This window comes from Eriocheir sinensis, unplaced genomic scaffold (assembly GCF_024679095.1).
Source record: "Eriocheir sinensis breed Jianghai 21 unplaced genomic scaffold, ASM2467909v1 Scaffold36, whole genome shotgun sequence".
In the NCBI taxonomy this organism is placed as follows: domain Eukaryota; kingdom Metazoa; phylum Arthropoda; class Malacostraca; order Decapoda; family Varunidae; genus Eriocheir; species Eriocheir sinensis.
The window spans coordinates 245,346-260,950 of NW_026111676.1; the positions used below are offsets into that span (position 1 = coordinate 245,346).

At 43.4% G+C, this 15,605-nt stretch overlaps 1 protein-coding gene across 1 annotated transcript in view; it reads left to right on the plus strand.

The window, feature by feature from the left end:
* The first annotated feature begins 1,731 nt into the window (after positions 1-1,731).
* LOC126991904 (uncharacterized) overlaps positions 1,732-15,605 on the plus strand; it is a 43,283-nt gene continuing 29,409 nt past the window's right edge. The window contains exons 1-3 of the mRNA XM_050850555.1: positions 1,732-1,737; positions 3,253-3,302; positions 9,385-9,523. Of these exons, the coding sequence (XP_050706512.1) occupies positions 1,732-1,737; positions 3,253-3,302; positions 9,385-9,523 (195 nt within the window). The remainder of the gene's footprint in view (positions 1,738-3,252; positions 3,303-9,384; positions 9,524-15,605) is intronic.

Genomic DNA, 15,605 nt, shown 5'->3' on the forward strand with positions numbered 1-15,605 from the left:
TGGATAAGTTTTGTTTTCCTTCTCTCTGGAAAATAAACAATTGAAATACCTAAACAGAAATAAAGAAAGATGGCAGTGTGACCCTTCTGGTGTACCATGAACCTAGAGGAAAGTATTATCACTATAACTCTGTGCCCTGTGTCCCCAGCTGTGTGAAGAAGCTGAGCAGCGTCTCCCTGGCCTGGGCGTGGAGTGAGCTGGTCCCCTCATCACCAGCACCATAGACCAGGGATGAGGTGCCCTGGCTCCTGGCGGACCAGAGGATGTCCACTGTGCTGGTGAGTGGCCTGACCCTTGCATCTCTCTGGGTCATTGTAGTGCTCCAAACTTGCTCTTTTTCTGTGGCCTGACCCCTGCATCTCTCTGGGTCATCGTGGGTCATTTCAATTTCAATTGCATATTTTTTCTTCATTGTTCTATGTATTCTCTCTCTCTCTTCCCTTAAAAACAAGCTTGACCAACAGTTCCTTCACCTCAGTATTCACTAAAGTAGAAATGCAAAGTCTTGGTGCCATTTGATTAATATAATTTCACTGAGGGCAGGTTTAAGGGCAGGCCGCCCAGTGTGGACCATTAGGTGTGTGTGTGTGGTTTCAATATCTGTGTAAATCTCTCTCTCCCTGAGATCAGCAGCAGCAGCAGGCAAGGTCAAGGAGGGTAAGGTCAAGGACTTCTGCCAAAATGTGTGACCCCAGCATGCAGTAAACTGTGATAAGGAACAATGTTTTGCCCTGTGTGTGTGTGTGTGTGTGTGTGTGTGTGTGTGTGTGTGTGTGTGTGTGTGTGTGTGCAATATGCCTACATGTTACCTATTGTCAATTTTTTAGGTCACTCCACACTCCTATCAAGGCCGTGCTGGACAGGCTCAGTGACGACTCAGACACGTCAAATATCTTCCCTCAGAGGCACTGACAGGTACGCCAACACACTTTGTATATCTTAGGAAGCAGGCTCACCATTCCTTGTATACAGAATATTACTAGTATTATTATGCTACTACTACTACTACTACTACTGCTACTGCTACTACTACTACTACTAATAATAATAATAATAATATTGCTGGTTTTGTTACAAGAGATATACTATTACAGTTAGGCTTATAACTTCCTGGGCCTCTACTTATTTCACTATACTAACTGCTTTTTACATTGATTAACTTATTTTCTGCTTTCTGTCCCAGGCCACTCTTATGCTGCTGCTACTCAGTGGGATTCTGTTTACAATTCTAATTCTGTGGTTCTGTGTGTTGTGTGTGTCCTTGTATAAAGTCTCCTGAGGTTACTTGAGTCTCCCTTCACTTGCCCTCAGTAACCTTACACTGCCATAACCTCTGAAACTCGTCAATGGGATTCTGTTTATAATTCTGCTTCTGTGGTTCTGTGTGTTGTGTGTGTCCTTGTATAGAGTTTCCTAAGGTTACTTGAGTCTCCCTTCACTTGTCCTCAGTAACCTTACACTCTGTCATAACCTCTACTACTACTACTAGTACTACTACTACTACTACTACTACTACCACCACCACTCCGCAGGCTTCTACAGTGGTAGGGCTGAAGCGACACATCCTGGTGGGGGGCACCTTTGACAGCCCAGGACACAACCTCATCACCCGACTGCTAGTTCAGGACCCAGCGCAGTGGTCCAACCCAGAAGAGATTGCTGCCACGAGTACCTGGCTAGTGCCCCCCCTCTTATGTACTAGCCCTGACCTTCAGCGACGACCCTGACCCCATGGAGGTAAGTTTAGGGGAGGGGAGGAATGGAAAGGAAAGGGAAGGGCAGGAAGCATTTGTGTGTGTTTATCTAGTTTACCTAAAGTAGTGATTTACAGGAACGGAGCTGTGCTGGTGCTGACCTGCCTTTCCAACTACTTCCATCTAACGTGGCCATAAATGTGCTTATTGACTTAGCCTGCACCACTTCCCTCTCCAGGCCATTCCAGACCCCCACACATCTCTGCGGGAAGCTGTTCTTCTTGATGTCTCTTCTACAAATTCCTTTTCTCAACAGTTTTCCATTTCCTCTTAAGTTTCTCTCTTCTCTTATCAAGAGGTCATCTCTATCCGATTTCTCTACACCATTCATCACCCTATACACTGCTATTAAATCTCCTCTTTCTCTTTTACTTTCCAATGTAGGGAGGTTCAGCCTCAGCAATCTTTCCTCATAAGGCAGGTCGCTCAGACGAGGTGCCATTTTTGTTGTCGCTCTCTGTATCCTCTCCAGTTTTCTAACGTGTTTCTTAAGTGATGGCGACCAAGCCACTGATGCATATTCTAGTCTAGGGCGTATCAAGGTCACAATTAATGTCTTTACCATGTCCTCACCAAGATATGTGAACGCTGCTCTGATGTTCCTCAGCAGGTTGTGTCTCAACTGATATTTTATTCACGTCTCTCTGGAGATAAGTTCTCTGTGATCATCACTCCAAGGTCTTTTTCTTCTGTCTTCTTGTCTAACTTATCCTCACTCAAGTTATAATGTCCCTCTACTCTCATTCCACTCTTTCCAAATTCAATAACACTGCACTTTTTGGTATTAAATTCCATTTTTCCACCTCCTGCTCCACCCCCACACTGTGTCCAGGTCTCTGGAGCAGCAAGCAGTCCTCCTTTTTTTCCACTCTTCTCATTATCTTAGCGTCATCGGCAAACAGACTCATATAGCTATCCACTCCTTCTGTCATATCATTAACATATGCTGCAAACATAATTGGGGCCAACACAGAGCCTCGCGGAACTCCACTCATGACATTTTTCCAACTTGATTTCCTGTCTGTAATAGTTGTTCTCATCATCCTGTTCTTCAGAAAATCCTCCATCCACGTTAGAAGACCACCTCCTAATTTACCCACTGTCTCCAGCTTCCACATCAACCTGCTATGCAGCACCTTGTCAAAGGCCTTTTTCAAGTCCAGGTAGACAGCATCAGCCCATCCATCTCTCTCCTGCACAACATCTGTCACCCTTGAATAGAAACACACCAAGTTTGTCAGGCATGATCTTCCTTTCCTAAATCAGAACTGTCTTTCTGTGATGATTTCATTTTCCTCTTGGTGCTTCGTCCATTTCCTTTTCACAGTTCTTTTGCATATTTTTGACACTACGCTCGTAAGGGAAACTGGTCGATAATTAAGTGGGTCGTCTCTTCTTCCGCTCTTGTAGATGGGGACTATGTCAGCTTTTTCCAGTCCAGAGGGACTACACCCTCAGCCAATGATCTCTTTATAACTTTGTGTATTTTGTCCGCCAGTTGATTCCTACACGCCTTCAGCACCCAGTTGGAAACACTGTCAAGACCCTGTGACTTCCTCACATCTAGATTCTCCATTTCACTAGTTATCTCCTGCACTGTGATTTCTATGTCACACAGGCAGGGCCCTCTTGGGCCTAGTCCAGTTGGTACGTCAAACTCGCTTTCTCTTGTGAATACTTCTTGAAAGCTTTTGTTCATTTCTTCCGCCATCTCCAACTCGTCCTCATGCACCTCGCCATTAACTTTCAATGTTGTTATTTCCTCACGCTGTTTTAGTTTCCCGTTTATAAATCTGTAAAATAGCTTTGGTTGGTCTCTGCATTTGTCTGTTATATCCCTTTCAAAATTCAATGTTTCCTCTCTGCATATTCTAATATACTCATTTCTTTCTTGCTTATATAGTTTCCAGACATTCTGCCGCTTCACTCTGCTCCACCTTCTCCAGGCCTCCTCTTTCTTTCTCCTTGCTTCTTTGCATCTCATGTTGAACCCGTCCTTCTTTCCCCTGCAATTCTCTTTCACTTTTGGCACATACTTCTTAACCCCTTCATTGCAAATCTCTAATAATATATTCCATTTTTCTTCCACTCTGCTTGCTTCTTGGAATCTAGACCAGTCTGTGCCCCCAAAATATTTCCCCAGTTCAGTGTAGTTAGTTTTACTAAAACTATACCTACCAATTCTGTGTCTTTCCTTCCTTACTTCTCCTCTTTCTTGCTTTATCTCAAACTGAATCACCACATGATCACTTTTTCCAATTGATAAGTTATAGTCAATGTTTTCAATCACATTTACTTCATTTGTGAAGACTAAGTCCAGGCTGGATGGCTCATCCTGTCCACTATACCTTGTGAAATCTGATGCCCACCGGGTCACTGTATTCTCCATCATCAGCTTTAGTAACACATTACCCCGTGCTTCCCCTTGTTGTCCAGTCTTCCCAGCTTCTTTACAATCAGTCTCCCATAATCGTTAATTTGTTGCACGCTTTCTTCATGTTGTCCAAACAGACTCTAGTATCTCCTAGCATGTTGTTATAGTCCTCCACTGACCATGATGATGTCTTAGGCGGCACATACACAACTACATGAGTGTATTAATATTTACTATATATATATATATATATATATATATATATATATATATATATATATATATATATATATATATATATATATATATATATATATATATATATATATATATATATATATATATATATATATATCCAGGGGGCTGTGTGCAGTGGTTAGCACACTTGGCTCACAACCGAAAGAGCCCAGGTTCGATTCCCGGGCGGAGTGGAAACATTTGGGCGGCTTTTCTGATACCCTACACCCCTGTCCACCCAGCAGTGAATGGGTACCAGGTATTGATTGGGGGTTGTGTTCTATCTCCTGGGATCTGTTCCCTTCTATAATTCCTTCCCCTCCTGTCTCTCTCCGGCATATGACCACATGTTGCGCCCAATAAACAAAACTTTCCAACTTTCTTCCCCCCCTATCTCTCTCTCTATATCTCTCTCTCTCTGTGGTTTCTGTGATTGCCTGTGGTTGTGTTGTGTTTCCGGTGTTTTGGTGTGATTTGCTGTTTGGAGTGTTCTACGGGGTTTCAGAGTGTTTCAAGTGTGTTGTTGTGTTTCCGGTGTTTTGCATGTGATTTGGCTGTTTCTGAGTGTTCTCTGTGGGTTTCAGAGTGTTTCTGTGTTGTTGTGTTTGGTGTTTTTATGTGTGATTTGGCTGTTTCAAGTGTTCTACGTGGGTTTCAGAGTGTTTCAGGTGTGTTGTTGTGTTTGGTGTTTCTGAGTGTATGGGTTTCAGAGTGTTTCAAGTGTGTTGTTGTGTTTCCGGTGTTTTTGCATGTGATTTGGCTGTTTCCGAGTGTTCTACGTGGGTTTCAGAGTGTTTCGAGTGTGTTGTTGTGTTTCCGGTGTTTTTGCATGTGATTTGGCTGTTTGCGAGTGTTCTACGTGGGTTTCAGAGTGTTTTGAGTGTGTTGTTGTGTTCCCGAGTGTTTTCACGTGTGATTTGGGTATGTCGTGAGTTTGTCGTGTGTTTCTCGAGTGTTTTTTTTTTTTCCTTTTGCGTTGTGCTTGCAGAACTTTTGACACCCCTGAGGAGTCGATCTGCTCCTCCTCACTACACCCTCTCTAAATCCCCTGGAGGATTAACCCTTCCTACCCCCCTCTCACCTCACCTAAGCCCCCCACCCTCGCTCACCTCACCCCCTCTCTGCTCCTCCTCACTACAAATCCCCTACAGGATTAGCCCTTCCTACCCCTCCCAAAATGTCGAGTCCGTTCCGGTGGGGCACCGAAAAGGAATTTCCCTGATTAGGCGTTGTCAGATGTACTAGCAACAATCATTGTCTTATTGTTAGACTACTTCTAAATGAAACTTCATAATAGTGTATTTATATAAAATTATAATAAGGATGTATAGAGAGCTCTGAATATTGTTCTAGTGGAATGATAACAATGACTTTGTATAAATACCACAAAATGTGGCAGCTCTGTTCTCCAATGTTGCCATTTTTGACGCTGGGTCAAGGGTACAGTGACCGCGCTAATCCGCAGGTAAACGAGAGGTCAATTCTCATGATAACCCGACACACACACACACACACACACACACACACACACACACACACACACACACACACACACACACACACACACACACACACACACACACACACACACACACACACACACACACACACACACACACACACACACACACACACACACACACACACACACACACACACACACACACACACACACACACACACACACATTGAGAGAGAGAGAGAGAGAGAGAGAGAGAGAGAGAGAGAGAGAGAGAGAGAGAGAGAGAGAGAGAGAGAGAGAGAGAGAGAGAGAGAGAGAGAGAGAGAGAGATAGACATTCTGGGAAGAAAAAACATAAGGAGAGAGATAGTAGATATCTCAAGAAAACATAATAATGCCAGAGATTTATTTCACAAAACAAGTGCATACACACACACACACACACACACACACACACACACACTGAGAGAGAGAGAGAGAGAGAGAGAGAGAGAGAGAGAGAGAGAGAGAGAGAGAGAGAGAGAGAGAGAGAGAGAGAGAGAGAGAGAGAGAGAGAGAGAGAGGGAGAGAGAGATGGCACCTAAGAAGTGCAGTACTTGTAACAGTAGCTTCTCAGCTCACTTTTTTACAGGGTGTTCTGTTTTTTTGTTTTTTTTTTTTACAGCTATGAGACAGCTCAAGGGCGCAAAGAAAAAAAGAAAAGGCCCACTACTCACTGCTCCTGAACAGAGGTTAAAGGAGAGTGTCCAAAATCAGAGGTTAATTTTGGGAGGTGTCCTGATACCCCTCCTCTTGAAAGAGTTCAAGTCAGGTGGCAGGAGAAATACAGATGAAGGAAGATTGTTCCAGAGTTTACCAGCATGAGGGATGAAAGAGTGTAGATGCTGGTTAACTCTTGCATAAGGGGTTTGGACAGTATAGGGATGAGAGGGAGGGGGGGAGGCATGCAGTTAGCAAGTTCAGAAGAGCAGTCAGCGTGGAAATATTGATAGAAGATAGAAAGAAAGACTGTCTGTCGACTGTGTCTCTCCAGGCAGCATCTTGAGACAGGACTGCAGGAGCAAGAAGAGAAGATGGAAGCAGGCCAGAATAAAATAATAGAGCTTTCTCTCACCAGGCAGCATCTCGAGACAAGACTGCAGGAGCAGGAAGAGAAGATGGAAGCAGGCCAGAATAAAATAATAGAGCTTTCTCTCACGAGGCAGCATCTCGAGACCAGACTGCAGGAGCAGGAAGAGAAGATGGAAGCAGGTCAGAATAAAATAATAGAGCTTTCTCTCACCAGGCAGCATCTCGAGACCAGACTGCAGGAGCAGGAAGAGAAGATGGAAGCAGGCCAGAATAAAATAATAGAGCTTTCTCGCACTGTTGCCTCCTTGCAGGAATTCATCCAGGCTAACGTTGCTGTGGTGCCAAACCCTTCTCCAACCGCCCCCTTGCCCTCGGCGGTACCGTCGACACCAGCGGACAACACCACGCAACGGGAGGGTGGTAGTGGCACCGCCCATGATGGCTTCACCGTCGTGAATGGAGGAGCCAAACCAGCCAGACAAGCGATTTATCCTGTTCATTGCCTCAACAGGTTTGCCATTCTGGAGGAGGAGGACGAGCAGGAGAGCACCTTCCTGGTGGGTGACTCCATGATTCGCCAGCAGGTCGTTGAGTTCTGCGGCAGAGTTCCTCGTCGAAGACGGAACTATTGCTATCCTGGTGCTGGGATCGACGACATAACTGCTGCTCTTGAGGAGATCTCCTCCCAGGCTACTAATGATTCACTGTTTGTCATTCACAGGTACGAACGACGTCACCACGACCCGGTCTGAGGAACTCCTGGAGAAGTACCGTAGGCTCATCCAGCAGTATAAGTCTGAATCTCCTAACATTTTGATTTCAGGAGTTCTACCATGGATGTGGGCGGAGAGCGACTTCTTCAGTAAGGCCTTCAGCCTAAACAACGCTTACAGACTCTTTGCAGGGAGCTTGACGTGGAGTCCTTCAACGCCTGGGACAATTTCTACGGACAAAGTGAGCTCTTCCACAGGGACGGAATACACTTTTCTCCCATTGGGGCAGCCAGATTCGGAAGGCTCCTCAATGACGCAGTACGTGACACCCAATCAAAAAACGACCCTCAGCCACGCCCCTCCACCCCGCCCGTGTAAATAGACGCCGTGCATCGCAACAAACCTGTAACCGTGATCCCGCAAGTACCTCCACCTCTATTACCAAGCCTATAGATAACTTAGAAATTGTTAGTTTCAATGCGCGTAGCCTAAGAAACAAGTTTGATGAACTAAGATGCTCTGACTGAATATTTTGACATAATTGCTATAACCGAAACATTTATCGACACCACAAATATTGATTTAAGTTCCGAATACACCATAGATGGCTACAGACTCTTCAACAAAGATCGTGTAAACCGTAGAGGCGGTGGCGTCGCCCTTTATGTCAAAAGCTATTTGCAACCCACTGACAAAACACCGGGAAACAGTAACGTTGAACATTTGTGCGTGTGAGTAAACATTGCAAAAGTCAATTTAAATATATCTGTCACCTACAGACCTCCCGGGCAATCACTCGATGACGACCTTGAAATGTACAGCGTCTTAAGGCAGTCACTTAATAACAGCGAGTCACTGATATTAGGAGACTTTAACCTCCCCCATATCGACTGGGCGACACTGTCAGGTACAGAAGGGGAGTCACATAGAATGATCGAATTTCTAGAAGAAAATTATCTAAGCCAAATGGTTTCTGAACCAACTCGACAAAATAACATACTCGACCTTGTTATAACGACCCAAGATAACCTAGTCAGTAGTGTCACGGTAGGAGAACACCTCGGTTCTTGCGATCATAAATTAGTGCGCATTTCATTTACACGTATATTGTGTTTGCTTCACATTGCCACACTCGGCTCACAACCGAGAGAGCCCGGGTTCGATTCCTGGGCGGAGTGGAAAAATTTGGGCGGCTTTTCCGATACCCTACGCCCCTGTCCACCCAGCAGTGAATGGGTTCCAGGTATTAATCGGGGGTTGTGTCCCGTCTCCTGTGATCTGTTCCCTTCTCCTATAATTCCTTCCCCTTCCGTCTCTCCAGCATACGACCACAGATGCTGCACCAACTAAACAAAACTTTCCAAACTTTTCACATTGCCAGAAACTGAGGTGTAACTTTTAAATGCTGTCCTGCGGTTACCATCATCATCATTGTCAGCATTAGCAGCAGGGTGTGTGTGAGACAGTCTGTAGTGGTGAACACGGAATTGCACAGTCTGGGCAGGCACACAACCTTGACAGAGAACAGTTATTGAGGGACGACTTAGGTATTTATTCTTGATGTATAAGTGAAGAGAGTGTACCTGCAACACACCAGTACTCTAGTGCACTGGCTCTTGAACTGGAGGGTGTGCTGCCGCTAATAATTTCCAAGAGGGGCGTCAACTCTGGGAGAAAAGTAGCTAGCAGAAAATTTAAGAACCTCCGCTCTAGTGGTTAAGTAACACACCCTCCCACCACCATCACCATCCTCACCACCATTTCATCACCACAGGCTCTTCAAGGTGGTGGAGACCCTGTTGCACGTTCTTCTGGTGGTGGAATTCCCTGGCGGCGGCGGCGGCGAGCTGTTCAACACCATCACCACGGAGGGACACATGACGGAGGCACGGGCAGCGGCAGTCTTCACACAGGTGCTGTCTGCCATACCTTGCCTGGTGTGTGTGTGTGTGTGTGTGTGTGTGTGTGTGTATGTATTTACCTAGTTGTGAAATACAGGAAAAGAGCTATGCTAGGCTCGTGCTGTCCCGTCTCCATAACGCTTATTATCCAGTTTGGCTTTAAATTCTTGAATCGTTTTTGCACACACAGTCTCCTCGTCAAGTCTGTTCCATGTGTGTGTGTGTGTGTGTGTGTGTGTGTGTGTGTGTGTGTGTGTGTGTGTGTAGGGGAAGGGGAGACTCATTCACCCACGGTTTGATCCATGCTAGACTCAAGGGAAGGTAAAGAGAAAGTAAAGAAAGAAACGGTAGGAAAGGAAAAGGAAGAGAGAGGGAAGGATAGATGTGTGTGTGTGTGTATTTAGCTATTTGTCGTCTAGGTGGCCCGAGCTGAGCTCTAATAGTCCTGTCTCCATAAATACATTCATCCAGCCTTTCCTTCATTTGGTGGACACTGCTCGCCCCCACCACCTCTTCCTGCAAGCTGTTCCATGTGTTAACACTTCTATGTGGAAAACTATAACCTACTTTTTCAAGTCACTCAAACAGGTTCCTTTATGAAGTTTCTTTCCATGTCCTCTCAGCCCCTGCGTTCTGGCAGTAGAGAAGAGATCATCTCTATCCACCTCATCAAACTTATTTACCAACTTATACAGCGTGATCACATCTCCTCTCTCCCTTCTTTGTTCCAGTGTCGTCAAGTCCGTCTCCCTCAGTCTGTCTTCATACGTCATATTCCAGAGTTCTGGGACCATTTTAGTTGCAATTCTATATCATTTATTTGTCCATAGAATGGAATGAACATAAGAATGTAAGGAGTCTGCAAGAGGCCGGTTGGCCTATACAAGGCAGCTCCTGTTATATTTTGCATCTTGTAGGTTTTTCCAAACAGCTTGTTTATGTGCTTTTCTGGGGATAGTGTGTCTTGCATCGTTACTCCCAAATCCTTTTCTTCATGTACCACCTTTAAGTTGTCTCCTCCCATCCTGTATGTTTTCCTCAGTCTTTTTTTACTTTTCCCCATTTCCACAACATGGCATTTGTTTGGATTAAACTCCACCTCCCATAACTGGCTCCATCTGTACACCCTATCCAAGTCTTTTTGCAGCTCCTCACAGTCTTCCTCCGTCCTCACTTTTCTCATTAACTTTGCATCGTCTGCAAAAAGGCTCATACAACTTTTTATAGCCATGGGCATATCATTTATATATATCATGAACATTATTGGTGCCAGAACTGAGCCTTGAGGAACTCCACTCTCTACTCTCCTCCAATTTGATTTCTCTTCTCTAATCACCGTCCTCATTTCTCTTCCTGTTAAGTAATCCTTCATCCACCCTATAACCTTTCCGCCCATTCCTCCCCACTGCTGTAGTTTCCAGGTTAACCTTTTGTGCATAACCTTGTCAAAAGCTTTTTTCAAATTGAGATACACACAATCAGCCCACCCTTCTCTCTCTTGCACCCTGTCTGTTGCTCCTGAGTAGAAACACAGTAAGTTGGTGACACACGATTTCCCTTTTCTAAATCCAAACTGTCCTTCATTTATCATGTTTCCCTTTTCTAAATGATCAACCCATTGTTTTTTTATTATACTTTCACAAATCTTGCACATTACACTTGTTAAAGAGACTGGCCTATAATTTAGTGGTTCAGTTTTATCTCCACTTTTATAAACTGGTACAATGTTCGCTCTCTTCCACTCTAAGGGCACTTTTCCTGCATTCATAGAGCATGTTATTATGTCATGAAGTGGCTCCAGTAATTTATTTCTACACTTTTAGCACTTGACCGGAGATGTCATCCAGTCCCGTAGCTTTCCTTCCCTCTAAGGTTTTCATCAGCTGCAACAGTTCCCCTTTCTCAACCTTTACAAGATTTAATTTCCCTTCATTGCAATTTCTGAGCCCCAGTCAAAGTCGGTTTCTTTCGTAAACACTTTATGAATTTTTTTATTTAATATTTCTGCAATTTCTTTGTCTGTTTCATAGAATACTTTTTTTTCTTTTATCCTTTCCACTCCTTCATTTCTTTTCAACTTCCCATTCACTAATTTATAAAACATTTTTGGTTCTTCTTTACATATAAAACTATTCTTCTTTCAAATTTAGCTTCCTCCTCTCTCCTTATTTTCACGTAATCATTTCTTGCTTTTTATATTTGTCCCTAGTGTTCTTATTTGGTCTTTTCTTTAAATTCCTCCTTGCCTTATTGATATTTCTTCTTGCTGTTCCACACCTCCATCCAAACCATGTTTTCTCTCCTTTAGTTTTTACTGTGTAGTATGGAACATATATCTCTGTTCCTCTGTTGTAAATATTCATAAAAAAGTCATATTTCTCTTGAATATCAGTACTCCTCTTCATACCAGTCCAGTCTACCCCAGTGAAGAAAGTCTTGAGTCCAACGTAATCTGCCTGAGCATAGTTTTTCCTTATGAGCCTCATCTCAATATTCACATCCTTCCAAAGTTTTCATCGCCAATAGTTCATGGTCACTCTTTCCTAAGGGGCACTCGTGACTGACTCCTTCATCCAACTCCACGTTTTTTGTGAAAATTAGGTCAAGTCTTGATGGTTGGTGATCCCCTCTCAGCCTTGTCTCTCCTTGCACCCACTGCGTCACCAGGTTATCTGTTGCCAGCCTCAATAGTTTACTTCCCCAGGTATTTCCACCACCCTCTGTTGTCTAATTTTCACATTTCATTTCTCTGCAATTTAAGTCTCCTGTTAATAATACCTTTTTAATATTTTTTATTTCATCAGTCAGTGCCCGTATTGTGTCTTCCAGCATAGTGTTACATCTTGCCTCATTCCAACCTTTGGTTTTAGGGGAGACATAGACTGTTATTATGTGTATTTACCAAGTTGTGGCTTTACAGGGCCTGGGCCTACGCTCGTGTGGTCCTGTCTCCGTATCTGTATTTGTCTAACTTATCCTTAAAGCTCTGCACACTCTTTGCCGATACTACATCCTCACTTAGTCTTTTCCAAACCTCAATATTTCTTTGCGGTAAGCTATTTTTCTTTATGTCTCCCAAACATCTTCCTCCTAAATTTTTTACTGTGTCCTCTTGTGTTCCTGGTGTTTATTCCTTCTTTTAGTAGTAACTCCTCATTATCTACTTCTTCCATTTTGCTCAATAATTTATAAATTAGTGTTAGGTCTCCCCTTTCCTCTTTGGTCTAGTGTTGGTAGGTCCATTTCCTTTAGTCTTTCCTTGTATGTCAATCTCTCCAGCCCTGGAACCACATTTGTTGCCATTCTTTGTATTCTTTCTAGTTTTTTTGTGTTTCTTATGGGAGACCACACTGCCTCCGCATATTCCAATTTTGGCCTAATCACAGTGGTTACTAACTTTTTCTTCATATCCTTGTCCATGTAGTGGAATGCTAATCCTATATTTCTCACCATATTATACATATCACTGAATATCCAATTTAAATGACTTTCAGGCTGTTGATTATCTTGTATTGTCACTCCCAGATCTCTCTCTTCTTGAACTCTCTTTAGCCCGTGGGCTTCGGCTGTGGGAAAGCCGAGAGGTGGCCGAGAAACGGCAACGTTACACTGCATTTTGAGACTAAGAAAAGAGCATGGAACATACATCAGAGTACTCCTCTCATGACCATAAAGCCGTTAAAATATTTACTTATACTCCATTGTTATGGGCAGTGTTTGTTACAAAACAAGCAGTCGTGACGCGGGGCATCTAGCCGAGAGTCGCCTGTTGTCTGTTTTAGAGAATTTAACAAGTGATTACTGTATGGGTAGCTAATTCAGTCTGCCATGACCTTACAACACAACCTGTGACAAATAAGCCCACCTCAAGGTCACTCACCCACCACAATGACCATGCATGGTGGGTTGTGCTATGCCGCCACCACCCACAATTAGCTGGAATTAGGGGTTTTGAGTCAAGCCCCAAACGGGGTCCGCCGAAGCTGCCGGGTTAATATTTCTCCATTTCCCATTTTATATGTCCATTTTGGTCTCCCTTCACTCTTTCCCATTTCCATTACATGACATTTCTTCACATTGAATTTCATCTCCCATTCAATACTCCATTTCCAAATCTTGTTCAGGTCATCTTAGAGAATTTCACAGTCTTTACTGTTTCTAATATGTCTTAGCAGTTTTGCATCATCTGCAAACAGGCTCGTATAACTGTCTGCCAGAGGTGGCGCGGTACTGAAAAATCATCAGTGTGGTTGTGGTGGTGCAGTAACTTGAAATTTGATTCTATTGTAAAGACTTGCTGGAACTTTTTGTTTTGCTCAGTCATGTCTTAAGGATCTTCAATTATCACATTCCCATCGCTCAGTCTTTCCATTGTTTCCCTTGGTGTGATCTTTCCATTTATGAATCTGTAAAACAGTTTGGGTTGTTCCTTGCACCTTCCACAATATCCTTTTCATGTCCCTTCTCTTCTTCCTTCCTTATTTTCACGTATTCATTTCTCGCTACCTTAAAATCTTCTTTATTCCTTTGGTTTTTATTTCTTTTCAATCTTTTCCAAGCTTTGTCTCTTTTCTCTTGCCTCGGCACACCTTGCATTAAACCAGTCCTTTTTTCCTTTTTCTTCGGGTTTGTATTCTGGTACAAATTTCATAACCCCTGGTTTATACGCCTCCAGGAAAATATCATACTTTTCTTGCACTTCACTTGTTCTCTTTAACTCATCCCAGTCCAGCTCTCCATTGTACTTCCTGAGGTTTTCTGCATCTGCCTTCCTATAGTTTAACCTGTTTCTTTTATAGGATTCATCCCCTTCACCTCCTTCCTCCTCTGTTACCATCTCTAGGATCACGTGGTCACTCTTACCCAGAGGGCATCCATACCTTAATTCACTCATCAAGTGCATTCCCTTTGTTAACACCAGGCCCAGTCTCGCTGGTTCGTCGTCACTTCTGTATCTTGTGTTTTCCTTCACCCATTACATCATCAAGTCCACCATCGTCAGTCTTAAAAACCTTCCCCCCATGCCGTATTACCACCTCCACTTTCAGAAATCTCCCAATTTACCTCCTTATGCTTAAAATCACCTCCTAACAGAAGTCTTTTGTTTGTCTTGAGTAGTCTACTTAAGCTCTGAATGGTATCCTCAATCATGGCCTCATATTCATCTCTACTCCATGAGCTAGTTCTTGGTGGTACATACGTTGCTATAATCGTCATCCTTTCTCTGTTTTTGTTCTCCAGATTAACACTCACTATTTCTGCCTCTCCTTCTCCATATACGACTGATTTTACTAATACCTCCTTCCTCGTCATTACCACCACTCCTCCACCACCTTTGCCCTTTCTGTCTTTCCTCCATACATTGTAGTTATTATCAAACACTATTTGGATGTCTTCACTTAGTTTAGTTTCTGTTAAGCATACTATCTTGGGCTCCTTTTCCTGTGGGTAGTCTTGTAATTCCAGTTTACTAGACAGTGTCCCGTCTACATTTGTATACACCCATTATTAGTTGCAATCTCGTCTAGCTTCTGTTGTCTTTCGGCTTTTCCCTTATGTACCATTTCCTCGCCCGATCTCCCAAAACTCCCCCAAAAAATACCTCTTTTTTTTTCTTCAGATTTTACATTATTCCTTTCTTTTCCCTCTGCTAGAAGTTTGTTTCATTTCTTCCTTTCTTCTTCCTTTCTATTTTTCTTTATATATATATTTCCTTGCATCCCTCTGTTTCCCTTGACTTAGTTGTCCTGTACAATAATTCCTCTGTTGCCTTCTGTGATCTTAATCTCACTTTAACTGGCCTGGTCTTCCCTTCCATGTAGGGGCCCATCCTATAGATTTCCTCCACCTCCTCCTCAATGTTTTACCGTTCTTCATCATTTAAGTTCTTAAGTAAGTCTTTTACAGATTTCCGTTCCTCCTTTTCCCTTCTTGGTGTGTGTGTTATGTTCCTTTCCTTCATGCCAAACATCAGCACACTCTTGGTCTTGTCTGCCGCCTCTCACACCAGCTCCTCATGTTTCTTCAAGGCCTTAACCGCCTCCTTCTCTACCCTTTCCTTGTCTTCTTACAATTGTTGTTCCATCACTTCTTT